Raw genomic sequence first — 22,312 nt, 5'->3', positions numbered from 1 at the left:
ATTTTTATCATTAGAGAAAAAATTACCAGTAATCATCCCACAGATGTAATATTATCTACAGCTACTCTTAGTACCATTGATGTTAAGTTAGACTCTTTTTCTCCAATTGATCTTTCTGAGTTAACTTCAATAATTACTTCCTCCAAACCATCAACGTGTCTTTTAGACCCCATTCCTACAAAACTGCTCAAAGAAGTCCTGCCATTAATTAATTCTTCGATCTTAAATATGATCAACCTATCTCTAATAATCGGCTATGTACCACAGGCCTTCAAGCTGGCTGTAGTTAAACCTTTACTCAAAAAGCCATCTCTAGACCCAGCAGTCTTAGCTAATTATAGGCCAATCTCCAACCTTCCTTTCATATCAAAAATCCTTGAAAGAGTAGTTGTCAAACAGCTAACAGATCATCTGCAGAGGAATGGTTTATTTGAAGAGTTTCAGTCAGGTTTCAGAGCTCATCACAGCACAGAAACAGCTTTAGTGAAGGTTACAAATGATCTTCTTATGGCCTCTGACAGTGGACTCATCTCTGTGCTTGTCCTGCTAGACCTCAGTGCAGCGTTCGATACTGTTGACCATAATATCCTATTAGAGCGATTAGAACATGCTGTAGGTATTACAGGTACTGCACTGCAGTGGTTTGTATCATATCTATCTAATAGACTCCAATTTGTGCATGTAAATGGAGAGTCCTCTTCACACACTGAGGTTAATTATGGATTTCCACAGGGTTCAGTGCTAGGACCAATTCTGTTTACATTATACATGCTTCCCTTAGGCAGCATCATTAGAAGACATAGCATACATTTTCACTGCTATGCAGATGACACCCAGCTCTATCTGTCCATGAAGCCAGATAACACACACCAATTAGTTAAACTGCAGGAATGTCTTAAAGACATAAAGACCTGGATGGCCGCTAACTTTCTGCTTCTTAATTCAGATCAAACTGAGGTTATTGTACTCGGCCCTGAAAATCTTAGAAATATGGTATCTAACCAGATTCATACTCTGGATGGCATTACCTTGGCCTCCAGTAACGCTGTGAGGAACCTTGGAGTCATTTTTGACCAGGACATGTCCTTCAACGCACATATTAAACAAATATGTAAGACTGCTTTCTTCCATTTGCGCAACATCTCTAAAGTTAGAAATATCCTGTCTCAGAGTGACGCTGAAAAACTAGTTCATGCATTTATTACTTCCAGGCTGGACTACTGTAATTCATTATTATTAGGATGTCCAAAAAACTCACTGAAAAGCCTTCAGCTAATCCAAAATGCTGCAGCAAGAGTACTGACAGGGACTAGAAGGAGAGAGCATATTTCTCCTGTTTTGGCTTCCCTTCATTGGCTTCCTGTTAAGTCCAGAATTGAATTCAAAATCCTGCTCCTCACATACAAGGTCTTAAATAATCAGGCCCCATCTTATCTTAATGACCTTGTAGTACCATATCACCCTATTAGAGCACTTCGCTCTCGCTCTGCAGGCCTACTTGTTGTTCCTAGAGTATTTAAAAGTAGAATGGGAGGCAGAGCCTTCAGTTTTCAGGCCCCTCTTCTGTGGAACCAGCTTCCAGTTTGGATTCGGGAGACAGAAACTATCTCTACTTTTAAGATTAGGCTTAAAACTTTCCTTTTTGCTAAAGCATATAGTTAGGGCTGGACCAGGTGACCCTGAATCCTCCCTTAGTTATGCTGCAATAGACGTAGGCTGCCGGGGGATTCCCATGATGCATTGAGTTTTTCCTTTCCAGTCACCTTTCTCACTCACTATGTATTAATAGACCTCTCTGCATTGAATCATATCTGTTATTAACCTCTGTCTCTCTTCCACAGCATGTCTTTTATCCTGTCTTCCTTCTCTCACCCCAACCGGTCGCAGCAGATGGCCGCCCCTCCCTGAGCCTGGTTCTGCCGGAGGTTTCTTCCTGTTAAAAGGGAGTTTTTCCTTCCCACTGTCGCCAAAGTGCTTGCTCATAGGGGGTCATATGATTGTTGGGTTTCTCTCTGTATCTATGAAGCGCCTTGAGGCGACTTTTGTTGTGATTTGGCGCTATATAAATAAAATTGAATTGAATTGAATTGAATTGAATTACTTCAGAGGTGTGATGTTTTCAGGGTTTTTTTTTCTGCGCTGCAGAAAATTGTAAAACTACTGTGAACTTGGTGGATCTGTCCAGATCTTTGACTGGAAACTATTTCTATGACTGAGTGGTTCAAAAATGTGTAAGTGAAAAGCTGCCATATTTCAGGTCCCAAAGTCAAACGAACACTGAGGGATCACTGAGAGCTAAAAACGGTCTAACTTCTTTCATCTTTAATAAAATGATCAGTGTTGCTGCTTTACCAGGTTTAACAATTAAGTTTAACATCCAGGCATCCATGAAAACAGAGTTTATTCAATTTAACTGAGTTAGAGGTTAGCAGGAAGTTAGCTCGCTAGTTTCCACCTAAACATGATCATCATAATCAGTGTTACTAATTCATACACTGGTTTATCATCTAGACTTTTTGTCTCATCCAGCACCATGATCAGGTCCAGTTTTTATTTCATCTTTGATTTTTCAGCTGCTGTGCCTGAGCAGCCTCCCAGAGACCCTTTGTTGCAGTTAGTCTTCCTCCAGATGTCATGGTCCTGGGCCATGTTGGCCCAGTATTCTTAGTTTTCATGTATTTTTGTATTTTGTTCCTTATTTAGGCCATGCTTCCTGGGTTGCCCTGTTACGTTGTTCCTTATGTGTTTTCCCCTTGTGACTCTTACCCCCTGTGTGCCCCTCTGTGTATTTGAGCCCTCGTCTCTCCTTGTGTTTTATTCCATGTTTTCCCCAGCCCGTTATGTCTGTGTTCTCCCCGTGCTCTCTCTCCTCCTGTCTGAACCTCTGTGTACTTCCTGTTTTACTTTGACAGTCTCTCGTCAGTATGCGTCATGTTGTGTTCACTCCTGCCGCGTCTCGTTACGATTATCTGTGTCAGCTGTGTTCCCCGCGTGCTCCCACTTCTCTCGTTAACCCTCTGTGTATTTATGTGCATGTCTCCCTCAGTTCAGTGTCGCGTCGTCAATGTCTCCTCCCCAAACCTGTGTGTCTTTCTGTGTTCCCTCGGTCTTCTGTTAGCATTCCCAGTTTAGTTCTGTTTCTTTGTGAAGCCTGCAATAAAGCAGTGATTTTGAGTTCAGCTTTTCGTCTCCGTGAGTTTTGCGTTTGGGTCCTCTTCTGCCTCCACACAGCCAGTTCATGACACCAGAAGCCATCTGGCTGCTTGATCCAGCTCTGGCTGCTGCACCGGGAAAGAGCAGTGAGGAGGTGGATTGATAAATGAAATTCATAACAAAAATTCATAATGGACTTTTTCCATTTAGGAATAATAAGAATCAGCTTTGTCATGTGCGGTAATCCGATTACTTTTTTCAAGTAACGAGTAAAGTAAGGGATTACTATTGCAAAAATGGTAATTAGATTACCATTACTTTCCCGTAGGAACGCTGCGTTACTAAAACCGTGATTTTTTTTTGCGAGAATGTCTCATGACAGTGACATAAGCGAGTGCGACGTTTGTGACAACAGCTGTGTGCAGATCAACAATGGATAATATATCGAGTGCGGGAGAGAGTATGAGCGTGCAGCGTTTAAAGCGTGGAAGTACTGACCTTACTTTGAGTTTGATTCCATAAAAAGTTACAAAAACATTAGTGTCCGTTGTGCGTGGGAAGAAAACTTCTTTTTACAGCGAAAAAAAACCCCTAAACTTCCAAGCAAGCACCGAGTGCGCTACCACGTAATGGGAAATTCACAGAGAAACTCGCGGATTCTTCAACTGACCGCTGCCGCAAACCTGCACCAGGGTAAACCTCCGCCTATCCTACTCCTGCTTTACAGGTGAAAATAGAGCAAAAGGACCGCTAGTCTTTGACTTTATTTATTTTCTGCTGTGTTTTACTTGCATCTATTTGAAAGCGTGAGTGTAAACACAAAAAATATTTTATTTTATGTGCTGGAATGTGCAGAAAATAGGTTTAAATGTTAAACAATTTTCTTCCAGTCAGAGAATGTTGCATATAATTAAATTTTTGCTTGATGCATATAGTTAAAAGGTTAAAACTAATAAAACAAGTTTTAAAATGAGACTTTTCCATTTGATTACATTTTGTATGATGGATTATGTAGAAAAAGTAGGATTGGGCTGAAAGATCTATCGTCTTATCACCTATTCAGGTAGTAAATCGTGTTTTTAAAAAGTAACTAAGTAACTAAGTAATTAAATACTTTTGAAAATAAGTAATCAGTAAAGTAACGGGATTACTTTTTTTGGGAAGTAATCAGTAATTAGTTACTGATTACTTTTTTCAAGTAACTTGACCAACACTGGTTGTTTGTACATGAATCACAATGTGTTACTTCAGAGGTGTGATGTTTTCAGGGGTTTTTTTCTGCGCTGCAGAAAATTGTAAAACTACTGTGAACTTGGTGGATCTGTCCAGATCTTTGACTGGAAACTATTTCTATGACTGAGTGGTTCAAAAATGTGTAAGTGAAAAGCTGCCATATTTCAGGTCCCAAAGTCAAACGAACACTGAGGGATCACTGAGAGCTAAAAACGGTCTAACTTCTTTCATCTTTAATAAAATGATCAGTGTTGCTGCTTTACCAGGTTTAACAACTAAGTTTAACATCCAGGCATCCATGAAAACAGAGTTTATTCAATTTAACTGAGTTAGAGGTTAGCAGGAAGTTAGCTCGCTAGTTTCCACCTAAACATGATCATCATAATCAGTGTTACTAATTCATACACTGGTTTATCATCTAGACTTTTTGTCTCATCCAGCACCATGATCAGGTCCAGTTTTTATTTCATCTTTGATTTTTCAGCTGCTGTGCCTGAGCAGCCTCCCAGAGACCCTTTGTTGCAGTTAGTCTTCCTCCAGATGTCATGGTCCTGGGCCATGTTGGCCCAGTATTCTTAGTTTTCATGTATTTTTGTATTTTGTTCCTTATTTAGGCCATGCTTCCTGGGTTGCCCTGTTACGTTGTTCCTTATGTGTTTTCCCCTTGTGACTCTTACCCCCTGTGTGCCCCTCTGTGTATTTGAGCCCTCGTCTCTCCTTGTGTTTTATTCCATGTTTTCCCCAGCCCGTTATGTCTGTGTTCTCCCCGTGCTCTCTCTCCTCCTGTCTGAACCTCTGTGTACTTCCTGTTTTACTTTGACAGTCTCTCGTCAGTATGCGTCATGTTGTGTTCACTCCTGCCGCGTCTCGTTACGATTATCTGTGTCAGCTGTGTTCCCCGTGTGCTCCCACTTCCCTCGTTAACCCTCTGTGTATTTATGTGCATGTCTCCCTCAGTTCAGTGTCGCGTTGTCCATGTCTCCTCCCCAAACCTGTGTGTCTTTCTGTGTTCCCTCGGTCTTCTGTTAGCATTCCCAGTTTAGTTCTGTTTCTTTGTGAAGCCTGCAATAAAGCAGTGATTTTGAGTTCAGCTTTTCGTCTCCGTGAGTTTTGCGTTTGGGTCCTCTTCTGCCTCCACACAGCCAGTTCATGACACCAGAAGCCATCTGGCTGCTTGATCCAGCTCTGGCTGCTGCACCGGGAAAGAGCAGTGAGGAGGTGGATTGATAAATGAAATTCATAACAAAAATTCATAATGGACTTTTTCCATTTAGGAATAATAAGAATCAGCTTTGTCATGTGCGGTAATCCGATTACTTTTTTCAAGTAACGAGTAAAGTAAGGGATTACTATTGCAAAAATGGTAATTAGATTACCATTACTCTCCCGTAGGAACGCTGCGTTACTAAAACCGTGATTTTTTTTTCTGCGAGAATGTCTCATGACATTGACATAAGCGAGTGCGACGTTTGTGACAACAGCTGTGTGCAGATCAACAATGGATAATATATCGAGTGCGGGAGAGATTATGAGCGTGCAGCGTTTAAAGCGTGGAAGTACTGACCTTACTTTGAGTTTGATTCCATAAAAAGTGACAAAAACATTAGTGTCCGTTGTGCGTGGGAAGAAAACTTCTTTTTACAGCGAAAAAAAACCCCTAAACTTCCAAGCAAGCACCGAGTGCGCTACCACGTAATGGGAAATTCACAGAGAAACTCGCGGATTCTTCAACTGACCGCTGCGGCAAACCTGCACCAGGGTAAACCTCCGCCTATCCTACTCCTGCTTTACAGGTGAAAATAGAGCAAAAGGACCGCTAGTCTTTGACTTTATTTATTTTCTGCTGTGTTTTACTTGCATCTATTTGAAAGCGTGAGTGTAAACACAAAAAATATTTTATTTTATGAGCTGGAATGTGCAGAAAATAGGTTTAAATGTTAAACAATTTTCTTCCAGTCAGAGAATGTTGCATATAATTAAATTTTTGCTTGATGCATATAGTTAAAAGGTTAAAACTAATAAAACAAGTTTTAAAAAGAGACTTTTCCATTTGATTACATTTTGTATGATGGATTATGTAGAAAAAGTAGGATTGGGCTGAAAGATCTATCGTCTTATCACCTATTCAGGTAGTAAATCGTGTTTTTAAAAAGTAACTAAGTAACTAAGTAATTAAATACTTTTGAAAATAAGTAATCAGTAAAGTAACGGGATTACTTTTTTTGGGAAGTAATCAGTAATTAGTTACTGATTACTTTTTTCAAGTAACTTGACCAACACTGGTTGTTTGTACATGAATCACAATGTGTTACTTCAGAAGTGTGATGTTTTCAGGGGTTTTTTTCTGCGCTGCAGAAAATTGTAAAACTACTGTGAACTTGGTGGATCTGTCCAGATCTTTGACTGGAAACTATTTCTATGAATGAGTGGTTCAAAAATGTGTAAGTGAAAAGCTGCCATATTTCAGGTCCCAAAGTCAAACGAACACTGAGGGATCACTGAGAGCTAAAAACGGTCTAACTTCTTTCATCTTTAATAAAATGATCAGTGTTGCTGCTTTACCAGGTTTAACAACTAAGTTTAACATCCAGGCATCCATGAAAACAGAGTTTATTCAATTTAACTGAGTTAGAGGTTAGCAGGAAGTTAGCTCGCTAGTTTCCACCTAAACATGATCATCATAATCAGTGTTACTAATTCATACACTGGTTTATCATCTAGACTTTTTGTCTCATCCAGCACCATGATCAGGTCCAGTTTTTATTTCATCTTTGATTTTTCAGCTGCTGTGCCTGAGCAGCCTCCCAGAGACCCTTTGTTGCAGTTAGTCTTCCTCCAGAAGCCATCTGGCTGTTTGATCCAACTCTGGCTGCTGCACCGGGAAAGAGCAGTGAGGAGGTGGATTGATAAATGAAATTCATAACAAAAATTCATAATGGACTTTTTCCATTCAGGAATAATAAGAATCAGCTTTCTTTTTAATTGCTATTACCTGACAGTCAGATAACCAGCTTTTAAAAACATATTCATAAACACTTTGCAGTCAACAAAATTTGCACAGAGGTTATAGATGAAATAAAAGTATCACGTGTTTTCTAGGTGTGTTTATAACTCTGTTATTGTACATATTCTGTGTTATACATCATAATCATTCCAGTCTTTTTTTTTTTTTTTTTACTGTTTTAATCTTTATAAAACTGTTATTTATTTATTTATTTTTGTGATTTCTGCTGCCCTATTGGTCTGGTCTCTCTTGAAAGTCTGAGAATGTGATATTCATAATAAAAGGATTTAAAAGTTTACTGCCAAAAAATGATTGCACTTCATAACAGAAATGTGCTAACTGGCTTGAAATAGATCGAAACTGTTATGAGATTGCTTCAGGGAGCAGACATGACACCGTCTTTTAGGTTTCGCCATCACTTTGTATTATGCGCACAACACCACCCTCCTCTGGCTTCCACATGAACTGCACCTTAAACATCAACTGTTTACAAATGTCATGACACAAACAAACGTTTCAATACCGTAAATCACTTTTTGGACTGCGATCACTTTTTGGCACAACATCGGCTCTGATAACATTTAAAGCATTGAAAAACTATTCTTTAATGCTAAAAATCCATTATCAATTGTAGTTATTTATTTATTAATTTAAATTTCAGATATCGATCTTCATTTTTGTAAACTGGTGAATTAATGATTTTTTAAAGAATTAAAACGACAAAGTTTGGCAATATATTTTTTAAAAAGGATGAATAAAACAGTAAAATAAAATGAGAAATATATATATTTTTTAAAAACTATGATAATTAGACGAACTTTATTTTAAATATATACAATTGATTTTCGGTGACACTGGGTGTCATGGTGATGATGACGTGTTTGAGTGCAGGTATAAAAGCAGGAGGCAAAATGGGAATTCGGGTTTCACGTTTGAGCGCAAACAGGAGCTTTTTCCCACTAGTGCTGTGAAAACTCGGATTTTTCAAACTACAGCTAACGTTTGAAAATCTTCAAGAAGGATTTGCAAAATGACTTCAAACTTCAGTCGCGAGATGCACCTGATCTCCCTTTTCATTGAGGAGGTGATAGATCAACGCTATGGTGAGTACAGCAGGCTAATATGTCAGAGTGCTAGCAAACAAATACAACTTAGATTTTTGTCTTTTATTGTTTGGAAGTAGGACTTCATGAGTGTTAACATTTAGGATGAGATGTTTCATACTTGAGTAACATCAATTTTAACGTGTGCCAGTACACTATAAAGATGGCGCCATGTTTTTTTTTAATTGCTAAGGCGTTGGAGGACGCTGACGTCAGCGCGCGGGCCGTTTTTGCATGTAGAGGGTTTGAGTTGACATGTTTGGGCTGCTGGCGCTGAGTTATACGTGAAAGTTTCATAGATTGTGAATGTGTAAAGCTGGAGAATGGAGTTTTAAAAGTTCACAGAGTCGCTGGATGAGTTTGAGATTGAAACAGTGTGTGCCTGCAATAAGGAGGTGGGAGGTTTCTCACCTAAATGTAGCTGCTTTATTCTCAAAATATCGATGCTCAACTAATATGAAGATATTACTCCTTAATGTGAATGCGTATTAAAACCTCAGTGAAAGTCCATGCAGCCTTACACAACATGAAAACTTTTACCAGGTGAAAAATGTGAAGGCTTTCATAAACAATGAGTTCTGCTGGGAGCTTCTTACTGTTTGTGTGTGGAAGAGCTTATGATGATGTAAAGCCATGTCTGGACAATTTAAATTCAGGCTTTAATTTGTGTGATCACATGATTAACGTAGACGCACGCTTTGCTTTCTCGTAGCTGATCTGGTGAGTCCAGTCACTGCACCTCAGATGGTCGTCATTAACTTGAGGAACCGTGAACTGAACAGGAGCCATCTGGACTCCATGCCCCCCCTGGTCCTCACTCTTTACCATAACCTGGTGACTGGGTCCAAGGACTTTCCTGACATACCTTTTAAAGGATGGTCCTACCGGGACCAGGTGACGACACCATTTGTCGATGTGAGGCAGAGCCAGAGAGAGAACACCACTCCTTCTCCTCCTACAGACTCACCAGCTGGCATGATGCTGCCGCCTGCGGGCTCCAGCTCTCATCCACGCTTCCTGACTCCAGTTCTTCCAGAGAAAGCAGATCTTGCTGTGCTGAAGGCAGATCGGAGGAACTGTGTCCGCACCCTGACTGTCGACGGCCTCCCCATCACAAGAGTCATCTCCACTGTTTACCGAACAGAGGACACTGAGATGAAGAACCGCTGGAGAGTAACAGACTACAGCGCGGACGGCAGAGTTCTCACTTCGGTGCTCTGCCGTGTTCTAAATATGTCGGCAAAGCGTGCTAAGAGGAAGGCGGAGGAAGAGAGCAGCATCCGGAGCCCGACTCAAGCAAGGAAGCGCTTGAGATTATAATATACAGTGAAGCATGTCGAACGTCAGCAAGCCTGAACAAAGTGGTAAGTAGTAAATAGTGCTTAAGGTTGTTTCTAAAATAATGTCCTAAAATATTTGAAAATCGTCGAGGTTTTAACTTTTATTCTTTCTTTTCTGCCTCTTGTTTCTAAAAGTCAGGAAAAAGAGTCACGCTGCGAAGAAACACCACACAGAAGATTTTCCCTCAGTAAAATGGTAAATATATTCATCTTGTTATGACGTTTGCTCACAATAACCAGGAGTGTTTCTGAAGTGATTCACTTTCATTTGGTGTTGTTTGATCCAAAGACAACTGAGGGTCTTCAGAGCAGCGTGAACGGCCGTCACCTGAGAGCAAGACAGTCCTCGGGCCTTTGTGGTTCCCTCCAGGTACTCCAGCTTCATCCCACAGTCCAGAGAGATGCAGTTAGGTTGAATGTGAGTGTGAATGGTTGTCTGTTTCTCTGTGTTAGACTGACCTGTCCAGGTTGTACCCCCGCCTCTGGCCCCATAACAGCTGGGATGGCTCCAATCTTGAATTGGTGAAGCAGAAGAAATGGATGGAAGGATGATCCAAAGAGAAACATTGAAGGCCCTCTCACAAAAAAAGATAAGAACTCATTTTACACATTGTTGAAACATCCTGAAAGTTATTTGTTGTGTTTAGAAACTTGTTGAACTGTCATTAGAGTTTGTTTCGACTTGTTGTTCATTTCTTATTCGGTTCAGCTGTGTTTCTATGTGTCCTTAGTTCCCATAATCAGCCTCCTGTGTGTAAATATTGTGTCAGTCTCCCTTTGTCCCTTGTCAGAGTGTTAGTCTCCGTCCCCTCGTGTTTCCTTGCCTCAGTAGTTCTGTTTCCTACAGTTTTCCCCCAGTATAGGTTTTGGTTAGACTTTTTCAGTTCCCTTTGTCAGTCTTTGTATTTGGTATTTCCTCATCAGTCTCATCACTTTCCTCTCCAGAAAGAAAACAATAAAAAGACCTGAAGAGACGTCTATGCAAACGCTCTCATTGTGAAAGATAAGTATACATCCAACTAATCTGTGACTCTGTCACAGCTCTGATCAGCAATTCTTTCAGGTTTGTCTGTTTTGATGATGTTATTAATTATTATCCTTTATCCAGGATTTTCTCCTCCTTGAATCGCTACCTTATCGTGGTGGAGGGGTTTGTGTGTCCCAGGGATCCCAGGGGCTATGTTGTCTGGGGGCTTTTGCCCCCTGGTAGGGTCTCCCATGGCAAATTGGTCCTGGGTGAGGGACCAGACAAAGAGCGATTCAGAAGACCCTTATGAAAAGAATATCGAGGGAACAGTTTACCCTGCCCGGGATAGGGTTACCGGGGCCCCGCCCTGGAGCCAGGCCCGGGGAGGGTGCCCGAGGGCGAGCGTCTGGTGGCCGGGCCTTAGTCCATGGGGCCCGGCCGGGCACAGCCCGAAGAGGAGACATGGGCCCATCCTCCCGCAGGCCCACCACCCGCACGGGGTGGTGGGCCTGTCAAGTCACAGACTTGTCACAGACTTGACGGGGTGTCAGGAAAAAGAGCCAAGATGAGAAGAAACACCACACAGAAGATTTTCCCTCAGTAAAATGGTAAATATATTCATCTTGTTATGACGTTTGCTCACAATAACCAGGAGTGTTCACGTTGTTCTGAAGTGATTCACTCTCATTTGGTGTTATTTGGTGTTTGTCTTTGAAAGGAGAGGAGCAGTAACGACACTGGGAGACAAACAACAGGATGATCCAAAGACAACTGAGAGTGTTCAGAGCAGCGTGAACGGCCGTCACCTGAGAGCAAGACAGTCCTCGGGCCTTTGTGGTTCCCTCCAGGTACTCCAGCTTCATCCCACAGTCCAGAGAGATGCAGTTAGGTTGAATGTGAGTGTGAATGGTTGTCTGTTTCTCTGTGTTAGACTGACCTGTCCAGGTTGTACCCCCGCCTCTGGCCCCATAACAGCTGGGATGGCTCCAATCTTGAATTGGATAAGCTGAAGAAATGGATGGAAGGATGATCCAAAGAGAAACATCAAAGGCCCTCTCACCAGCTTTCATTTATTAAATTTGTCTTTACTGAACGATTTCTGGTGTGTACTTGCGTTGATACTCAGACAACAGCTCCTCTTTCTGTTTGTGCTGGAAGATTCAGGCAAACACATATTACATATATAGATTGTTATATGACACAGTTTCACATTTAGTGCTATATGATAATGATAAGGTCCAGTTTAATAGTATTGCTAGTGTCTAATGAAATGAACACGTGATTTTCAGATCCAGCAAAGTGAATATTTTTCACTGTGGATAAATTACATGGAAACGTTTAATGAGTCATCAGCTATTTCACTACAAAGATGATGTGATTAAAGGTTCTCATACATGCAGGTCAGAAGTTTTGCTCCATCCTGGATGTTAAATGCTGATCAATGTTTACACATATCTGCACATTTCTAACAGCTCATTTCACAGGTCATCAGTCTCCTGACTGCATATGCAGAGTTTTATCATCACGTGTTCATGGCAGACAAACATAATTATGAATTCTTGTTTTAGTTCCATTCAGTCACTCAACATCAGGTGTCTGCTTGTCCTGAGCTGTGAGAACTACAGTGAGTTGCTTTCCTCTTTAGCTTAGTATTAATAAACCAGGTCGTAGGTGGGCACCTGCATCAAGGAGTCAAGAAGCACATTTTATTGTTTAATGGTGAAAACAATGGATTCTTGTTCATTTGTTTAATGGAAAGACTGAAAGTGCGGCCTGGTGTTGACTTACACTTATTCAAAGTGATGAAGTACCAACAGATACTAAAAGTCACAGCCTGAAACACGTCAACTGCTTTATTATTTCTAGTTATAAATAAACTGTCAGTTTATGGCCCCTGTGGCTCGATCAGGCCCCTTCCGGGATGTGGAGATATTTATTATTTACTATAACTTGTGCTTATGTTGGTTTTTGCTGTGGTTTCGCTACTGTGTTTTTCTCTTTTTGCTTGTTTTTATTTTTCCAGCAGGTGATCAAACAGATTTTTAGTGTCTTCTCTCTCTTCTCCTATTTTTTTTGCTTTCCATCTCCTTCTGTTGAGCATCTTCCCAACTTCTCTTTTCTTCATCTTCCTCTTTCCCATCCCCCAGTCCTGTCCGTTCTGATTGTAATCATTTCAAAGAAAAGAAAGAAATAATAAAGAGCTAATACACTTTGACAATCAAGTGGACCAGTGTGGCAAAAGCTGTAATGATCCATTTGGGAAAATAAATCTGTTGGACTGGTAAACTAATATACGATAATAATACGGTATGAAAAATGGCAAACATGAGAATTCTGTGTGTTTTCCTTCTTATCTGCAGACTAACAGTCCACAGGTTTGGTGCTCAGACTCTGATTTGTTCCCTGGAGATGGAGGAGAGAGAGCACAGAGGACAGCAAGGTGGAGGAGTGAAGGAGAAGGTGGTGCAGCTCAGTGTCCAATCAGGAGTGAGCATCTCTATATATGTATATAGAATATATATATTTCAAGTTTTTGTTTTGAGTTTTTGTTGTTTTTTATTTTTTAAAGCAAACACTAAAACTGTCACCCACACCTCTGAAGATAAAGATAACTAATCATAAATAAAGGGAATATTATGATGATGAGGACACTATCAGAGGTAGTTCAGGGAACTGTTATACTTCAGATACCAGAAAAATCGTTTTCTTTTCTTGTTTTTTTGGCTTGACTTCATGGTAGGCAAAATGAAGAAGAGTGCTTGATTGCGCCTAAGTAAGTAAAAGCTGCATGGCAAAACAACACACACCTTCACTGCAGATGCATGCACAGAAACCAGTATTTTTTGTACCTTAAATATTAAGTAGTGTGTGTACAGTAGTCAATATAATGGGATGTGTCCTAAAGCAGCGAAAGAAGAACTGACTTCTTACAGCAATTTGCAATATTTAGGATTTTATTGAACACTTTTACCTTTCAACATTTGTAACATTAGTGAGTAATGAAGCATTGCAGAATAAATAAAATAAAACTCTAAAAGTCCGTTATTACACTCTTAAATCCTACTACTTATTCCTGCGTCTTTTGTGATCTTACAAAGCTTCAAATGACGCGTCGACTATTAAATTAGTCATCGACGATTTTGATAGTCACCGTAATCGTGACTCCTCGTGAACAAATATAGACACACTAATATTTCACCAGTGTTGTAACATCACATGTCGTTAGCATGGGTAAGAGAACGAAATCAATACCTCAGATGGAAGCACCTTGACTGGGTTACTTCAACATCACTGGGTGACATGTCACTTTGATGCACCGACAGTGGAATTATAGTTCAGGTGACCTGCATGCCTTTGCACTCTAAAGACACTAGAGCACCTAAAGGACGCATGGAAACATCAAGTGATACACAGATAAGACTGTTGCACAGAAATATGCAGTATCTGCACACTGTAACATGTTTAGTTGCTTTACTCAAGAGCCTGACTTCAGATGAATGACTCTGACAATCTAATTTTTCTTGCAGATTGAATGCACCTTCTGTGGGAAGTGGTACCACACAGTGTGTGTGGACTTCCCCTCTGCAGAAGGCGACTACAAATGTTGTGGTTGCTAAATAAACAGAAAAAATTGATCCCTGTTGTCTTTGCTTACTGATTGTTTTTAGTGTTGACAATCCACATTGCTGGGATTGCATCTTTCAACATGTTTGTGGGTAGATCTGGATGTACCAGGGGTAAGTGTAGCCACTCAGCCTCTACTCAATGTGATCATAGCAGCAGGTGCAGATGTGTCACAAGTTAATCTAGTAGTAGGCTATGGTATTTGGCCACAGGTGGCAGCAGTGGACTGACCTCCATTGGAGACTGCTCCAGCTGCTATGTGATAGTGTATCTGCTACAAATTGAAGATCATATGGAAGTTTTGGAAATTAACCCTTGTATTATGTTGACAAACAAAAAGGTGACATTGATTTTGTTGCGGGTCATTTTGACCCGTACTGTGTAAATCCACTCAGAATTGTCAAGAAACTGCAATAAAACAATAGCAACTTTATTTTCCATCAGATAAACATGTAGAACACAGACATATAACAGTTAGACTTTCCATAACTATTTTAGGAACCATTTGGTAAAGGTTTTTCGTTCTTATACACACACACACACACATTTCTTTTGAACTTGCCCAACGTTCTCAGTTTTTCAATGCTCAACATTTTCGATTTTGTCCACGTGATGGACAGAATGTAACTGTGTGCTTTCTGCAGGTGTACTTCTTGCATTTCTCACACAAAATGCTTGTTTTAAAACAGGAATCTTCCTAACTAAGATTTAAAACAAAAGATTTCTACGTCCCCTCCAGTCTCAAAAACAGATGACAAACCAATCGACACACCTGAGTCACTGACTTTCTTAAATCCACTCACTCTCACTGGCTCTGTTCATTACTAATCACTGTGTAACTGCTGTGAATTCACAGTAACTGCCATCTCCTTACAAATGTTCATTAGATTAACCACACTTATACAGACTTGTATATAACTACCAACTCTCCAGCCATGTTGATGGATTGCCTATATTGGCTGGAAATATTCATTTCCAGAGAAAAGACACAGATAGACTCTGCTTACAGGATGTGATGTGACAACACTAATGAAATATTGATGTGTTATATTTGTCCAAGGCGTATTTCATTGTTATGGGAAAAGAGAATATTAAAATCATGATGACCAATTGGAGTGGTGATTTCTATGACTTTGTATATATAATTTGGAATGTTGTACAAATGTAGGCCAATAAGAAATATATGATATCATTTCATTCTTTTCAAAGGTTTATTTGCATGACGCACAGACAGACACAATTGAAAGGTACAAATGTGTTGTGCATGAAACGAATTCAAACGTGCTGCAGATGTGTGTCACAAGTTGATCTGGCTGTAGGCTGTGGCACTTGGCCAGAGGTGGCGCTGGTTGACTCAAGTCCATGTTAGTGCACAAAGTAAACTGCTCGCTTTAGTTGTGAAGCAAAAACGCTGAAACCGGAGAAATAAAACGTGCGAGGGGAACGATAACGACGACAAGAGTCTCCCGATCGTTTACTCTTGCTGTCCTGTGAACAACATCGGCGTGGTGTTAATTGTTTGCTGTTTTCGCGATCGCATCGCGCATGAGTATATCACCAGGTAAACTCGCCACATTTTTAAACATTTTGTTGTTCAACAGCATCGAGACTGACAGAGTGTGTTTGAGATAACCTCACAAGTGTCACAGATGACACATTTGGCGTTTTTTTTGCTGGCTTGTCGGTAGCAGCTCCTGAAACGCAAGACTGCCACACATCTGTTCGACCAACGCCAGTTGATCTAAACGCCAGTAGATCTGGAACACCGGCGCACTCGTGCGTCTGAGGAGACGCGGACTGCGAACTGCTCTTCCTGGGATCTTCCTTTCCAATGTACGCTCACTCAGGAATAAGATAGACGAGCTGGCCCTGATGAGAAGCATGAACAGAGACTTTGCCTCCTCCTGTGTCTTATGTTTTACGGAGTCGTGGCTCTGTGAGGACATCCCGGACAGCGCGCTCAAGCTGGAGGGCTTTCATCTGCTGTGCGCGGACCGGCAGGCCTCTCTCTCTGGTAAGACCAAAGGTGGAGGTGTCTGCTTCTACATTAATAGTGGCTGGTGCACAGATGTAACAGTGATTGCTCAGCACTGCTCTTCCTCTCTGGAATACCTTTTTATTCACTGCAAACCGTTTTATTCTCCGCGGGAGTTTGCTTCATTCATCCTGGCCGCTGTTTACATCCCGCCAGATGCGGATGCGCAGGCAGCTCAGTGCGCACTCGCGGAGCAGATACTGCACATGGAGCGGACATTCCCGGACTCTCTCATCATTGCTCTTGGGGACTTTAACAAAGCCAATCTGAGCCATGAGCTTCCCAAATACAAGCAGTATATTAAATGCCCGAGCAGAGAGGAGAGGACATTAGACCACTGTTACAGCACGATCAGCGGGGCCTATCGTGCGGTGCCCCGCGCTTCACTCGGACTTTCTGACCACGTCATGATCCACCTAATCCCCGCGTACAGACAGAGGCTGAAGCTCTCCAAACCTGTCGTGAGGACCAAAAAACTGTGGAGCAACGAGGCTGTGGAGGAGCTTCGCACGTGTTTGGAGTCTACAGACTGGGACACAATGAAGGCTGCTTCTAACAGCTTGGACGAGTTTACGGACACTGTCACCTCCTATATCCACTTCTGTGAGGACAGCATTGTGCCATCACGCACCAGGGTGAGTTATAACAATGACAAACCCTGGTTTACTCCTAAACTCAAAAAGCTGTGGCTGGAAAAGAGAAAGGCGTTCAGAAGCGGAGACAGGGACTGCTACAGAGAGGCCAAGTACAGGTTCACTAAAGAAGTGGACATTGCTAAACACCAGCACTCTGAGAAGATGCAGCAGCAGATCTCAGAGAATGACTCGGCCTCTGTGTGGAAAGGTTTTAGGAATATCACCAACTACAAGCCTAAAACCCCCCACTCCACTGATGACTTGCTCTTGGCCAACACCCTTAACGACTTTTACTGCCGTTTTGACGAGCCATCAGGCAGCCTTCACACCTCCAACGGCCCCAACAATAGAGACACTTTGGACACTCATTCCCCCACCTCTCCCCCCTCCATAGAGCCATCACCACCTTCAAACACTTCACCTACAACACCCCCCTCCTCACCCCACACAAAAGAGGATTTCACACCACCTCCTCCCACCACAACTCTTCATATTCATGAAGCAGGTGTGAGGAAGCAGTTTAAGAGTCTGAATGCTCGAAAAGCTCCCGGCCCAGACGGTGTGTCTCCTGCCACCCTCAGACACTGTGCAAACGAGCTGGCCCCAGTGTTTTCTGGCATTTTCAACTCCTCACTGCAGGCATGTCATGTGCCTGCCTGCTTCAAGTCCTCTACCATAATCCCTGTCCCCAAGAAACCTAGGATCACTGGGCTAAATGACTACAGACCTGTGGCTCTGACATCTGTGGTCATGAAGTCATTTGAGCGCCTGGTTCTCTCCTATCTCAAGACCCTCACGGCCCCCCTCCTGGACCCCCTGCAGTTTGCATACAGAGCCAACAGGTCTGTAGATGACGCCATCAACATGGCTCTACACTTCATCCTGCAGCATCTGGACTCCCCAGGAACCTACGCCAGGATCCTGTTTGTGGACTTCAGCTCTGCGTTCAACACCATCCTTCCAGACCATCTCCAAGGCAAGCTTTCCCAGATGAATGTGCCTGATCCCATCTGCCGGTGGATCACTGACTTCCTGACGGACAGGAAGCAGCATGTGAGGCTGGGAAAGAATGTCTCGGACTCCCGGACCATCAGCACCGGCTCCCCTCAGGGCTGTGTTCTTTCTCCTCTGCTCTTCTCCCTGTATACCAACTGCTGCACCTCCACCCACCAGTCTGTCAAGCTAATCAAGTTTGCAGATGACACCACCGTTATTGGACTCATCTCGGACGGGGATGAGTCTGCCTACAGGAGGGAGGTTGAACGTCTGGTGTCCTGGTGCAGCCACAACAACCTGGTGCTGAATGCCCAGAAGACAGTGGAGATTATTGTGGACTTCAGGAAGCACACAGCTCCACTCCCCCCCATCATCCTGACTGACACCCCCATCACCTCTGTGGACTCATTCCGCTTCCTGGGTACCACCATCACCCAGGACCTGAAGTGGGAGCCCACCATCACCTCCGTCATTAAGAAAGCCCAGCAGAGGATGTACTTCCTGAGGCAGCTGAAGAAATTCAACCTGCCAACACGGACGATGATGCAATTCTACACTGCAATCATCGAGTCCATCCTCACCTCCTCCATCACCGTGTGGTACGCTGGAGCCACTATCAGGGACAAACAGAGACTGCAGCGTGTTGTGCGCTCTGCTGAGAAGGTGATTGGCTGCAGACTCCCATCTCTGCAGGACCTGTACACCTCCAGGACACTGGGGCGTGCAGCTCGGATCTCAGCTGACCCTTCTCACCCTGGACACAGTCTGTTTGACCTGCTCCCCTCAGGCAGGAGGCTCCGGTCCATTCGCACCAGAACCTCTCGCCATAAGAACAGTTTCTTCCCCTCTGCTGTTGGACACATGAACAATAACCATATGACTGTTCCCACCACTAACACATGACCCTACGCTGTGTTCACTGCATCATTCCATGTTTGGCACTGATCACCACCTGCACTCATGTATATATCATGTATATATCTATCTACTTAGCACTTTTAATTCTTATTCTTATTTTTATTTTCATGTCTATTTAAGCGTAATTTATGACAGTATGTTTGCACTGAAGCACCGCAGCAATTTCCTAATGTTGTAAACCTGCTCAACATTTGGCAATAAAACCCTTTCTGATTCTGATTCTGATTCTGAAAAGAAAAGAGACAGAGATGTGTGTTTTCTGTTAATACCATAATTGCAGTCATCTTAAACAAACATGACATTTCTTTGGCACGATTGCTTTTTCACTGATTTGAAACTTTAATGTGTGGTACAACAATTCTTCTAGTTAAATAATTCTACAAGAATTATGTGTTTTCCCCTTGTGACTCTTACCCCCTGTGTGCCCCTCTGTGTATTTGAGCCCTTGTCTCTCCTTGTGTTTTATTCCATGTTTTCCCCAGCCCGTTATTCTACAAGAATTATTTAACAGAGGATAGAAAAAAAATACATTGTGTCAAGTTCCCTGATTAAATGGGCTGTCTGTGTAAAAAGCATAAATGGCTGTTTGTCTTGGTGTATTGGTCTTTTGCCAGCATGGCAAACTAGATCAATCTGCTGGGACATCTGATTTTAGGACAATCACTTGCTTTTCCAAAGGACACTGACAACCAGACATTAGATGCCACAGCCCTGGCCCACGGTATCCCCCCCCCTCCCCCCCATGCATGCGGTGGGCCTTCTGTAGAAAGAGAGCAGCTTAATGAAGGTGACAAGGTGAAAATAGGATGATTGATGTGCCGGTGCTGTGAGGGCATGTATAACACCACCTACCCAAGTGTTGAATATAAGGAGGCTTTGAAGAATCTACAATAATTGTGTGTTGTTTGTACATGAATCACAATGTGTTACTCGGTTACTTGGTGTTCGCTCGCTCTGCGGTAGAGTATCACTTCCTGTTCCTGCTCAAACACAGTGGTGTTTCTGAGTAGCTTATTTGCTTAGCAATTTAATTAACAACTTTTAAATACATTCTTCTTTCATAGTATAATCTTCACGTGCTTCATCCGAAGCACACTTTCTGTGTACTCACTACCTAATTTATAGCCAAAGTATTCACTCACTGTCTCTGTACTGTTTCGCTAGCTTAGCTTAGCTCGTAGCCGACTCGTTAGCACCATGGCTACTTCACCTGTCCCTCCTGCACTTTCTTGCTCATTGTGTCAGATGTTTAGTTACTCCTCGGCCTCCTTTAGCAGTAATGATATCTGTAACAAATGTAGCATATTTGCAGCTCTGGAGGCCAGGATTACTGAATTGGAGACTCGGCTTCGCACCCTTCATTCACCCGTAGCTAGCCAGGCCCCTGTAGCTGGTGCAGCCGAAGATAGCGTAGGCCCCGCTAGCTGTTCCCCGGCAGACCCCAAGCAGCTGGGGAAAGAGGGCGGCTGGGTCACGGTGAGGAGGAAGCATAGTCCTAAACAGAAGCCCCAGGTACACCACCAACCCGTTCATGTGTCTAACCGTTTTTCCCCACTCGGTGACACACCCGCCGGGGGTCAAACTCTGGTAATTGGTGATTCTGTTCTCAGACATGTGAAGCTGGAGACACCGGCAACCATAGTCAATTGTCTTCCAGGGGCCAGAGCAGGCGACATTGAAGGAAATTTAAAACTGCTGGCTAAGGGTAAACGTAAATTCAGTAAAATCATAATTCACGTCGGCAGTAATGACACCCGGTTACGCCAATCGGAGGTCACTAAAATCAATATTGAATCGATGTGCAACTTTGCTAAAACAATGTCGGACTCTGTAGTTTTCTCTGGTCCCCTCCCCAATCAGACCAGGAGTGACATGTTTAGCCGCATGTTCTCCTTAAATTGCTGGCTGTCTGAGTGGTGTCCCAGAAACGATGTGGGCTTCATAGATAATTGGCAAACCTTCTGGAGGAAACCTGGTCTTGTTAGGAGAGACGGCATCCATCCCACTTTGGATGGAGCAGCTCTCATTTCTAGAAATATGGACAAATTTATTAAACCCCCCAAAATATGACTATCCAGAGTTGGGACCAGGAAGCAGAGTTGCAGTCTTACACGCCTCTCTGCAGCTTCTCTCCTCCTGCTACCCCCCCAAAAACCCATCTCCATAGAGACTGTGTCAGCTTCCAAAAAGACAAAAAACAAACTAAAAACCAGCAACAAACAACTTAAACATAAACAATTACAAAGAAAGAACAGTACAGTATCCACATCTGAACCAAAGAGTAAAACAGTGAAATGTGGATTATTAAATATTAGGTCTCTCTCCTCCAAGTCTCTGTTAGTACATGACTTAATAATTGATCAACAAATTGATTTACTCTGCCTTACAGAAACCTGGTTGCAGCAGGATGATTATGTTAGTTTAAATGAATCAACACCCCCGAGTCATTCTAACTACCAGAAACCTCGAAGCACAGGCCGAGGGGGCAGTGTGGCAGCAATTTTTCACACCAGCCTATTAATTAATGAAAGACCAAGACAGACTTTTAATTCATTTGAAAGCCTGATGCTTAACATTGTCCACCCCAGCTGTGAAACTCAGAAACCAGTCTTACTTGTTATCATCTATCGTCCACCTGGGCCTTACACAGAGTTTCTGTCTGATTTCTCAGACTTTATATCTAATTTAGTTCTGAGCTCAAATAAAATAATTATTGTGGGTGATTTTAACATCCATGTAGATGCTAAAAATGACAGCCTCAACATGGCATTTAGTCTGTTATTAGACTCAATTGGCTTCTCTCAAAATGTAAAAGAACCCACCCACCACTTTAATCACACTCTAGATCTTGTTTTCACATATGGCATAGAAACGGAACATTTAACAGTGTTTCCTGAAAACCCTCTCCTGTCTGATCATTTCCTGATAACATTTACATTTACAATAATTGATTACACAGCGGTGGAGAGTAGATTTTATCAAAGTAGATGTCTTTCTGAAAGCGCTGTAACTAAGTTTAAGAATATAATCCACCCACTGTTATCATCTTCAATGCCCTGTACCAACACAGAGCAGAGCAGCTATCTGAACGCTACCCCAACAGAGGTCGATTATCTTGTTAATAATTTCACCTCCTCACTACGTACGACTCTGGATACTGTAGCTCCAGTGAAAACTAAGGTCTCTAATCAGAAGTACCTGACTCCGTGGTATAATTCTCAAACACGTACCCTAAAGCAGATGACTCGTAATCTGGAGAGGAAATGGCGTGTCACAAATTTAGAGGATCATCATTTAGCCTGGA

General features: G+C 42.3%; 1 protein-coding gene across 2 annotated transcripts in view; it reads left to right on the top strand.

The window, feature by feature from the left end:
• LOC146372647 (uncharacterized) overlaps positions 1-15,534 on the top strand; it is a 52,313-nt gene extending 36,779 nt beyond the window's left edge. The window contains exons 1-7 of one of the 2 annotated variants that reach the window (XM_084952576.1): positions 8,248-8,493; positions 9,206-10,029; positions 10,123-10,203; positions 10,287-11,408; positions 11,519-11,648; positions 11,732-11,902; positions 13,161-15,534. In XM_084952576.1, coding sequence (XP_084808702.1) covers positions 8,421-8,493; positions 9,206-9,813 — 681 coding nt within the window. In that variant the 5' untranslated portion in view covers positions 8,248-8,420 and the 3' untranslated portion in view covers positions 9,814-10,029; positions 10,123-10,203; positions 10,287-11,408; ... (1 more) ...; positions 11,732-11,902; positions 13,161-15,534. Of the gene's footprint in view, positions 1-8,247; positions 8,494-9,205; positions 10,030-10,122; positions 10,204-10,286; positions 11,409-11,518; positions 11,649-11,731; positions 11,903-13,160 lie in introns of those variants that run through there. The other variant, XM_084952575.1, reaches the window with a different exon arrangement.
• The last annotated feature ends 6,778 nt before the right edge of the window (positions 15,535-22,312 follow it).

The sequence above is a fragment of the Perissodus microlepis genome, chromosome 15, assembly GCF_051167445.1.
Source record: "Perissodus microlepis isolate ML-2025 ecotype Zambia chromosome 15, ASM5116744v1, whole genome shotgun sequence".
Lineage (NCBI taxonomy): Eukaryota > Metazoa > Chordata > Actinopteri > Cichliformes > Cichlidae > Perissodus > Perissodus microlepis.
Note: the sequence above shows the minus strand (reverse complement) of the source record. Positions and strands in the feature narration are given on the sequence as shown.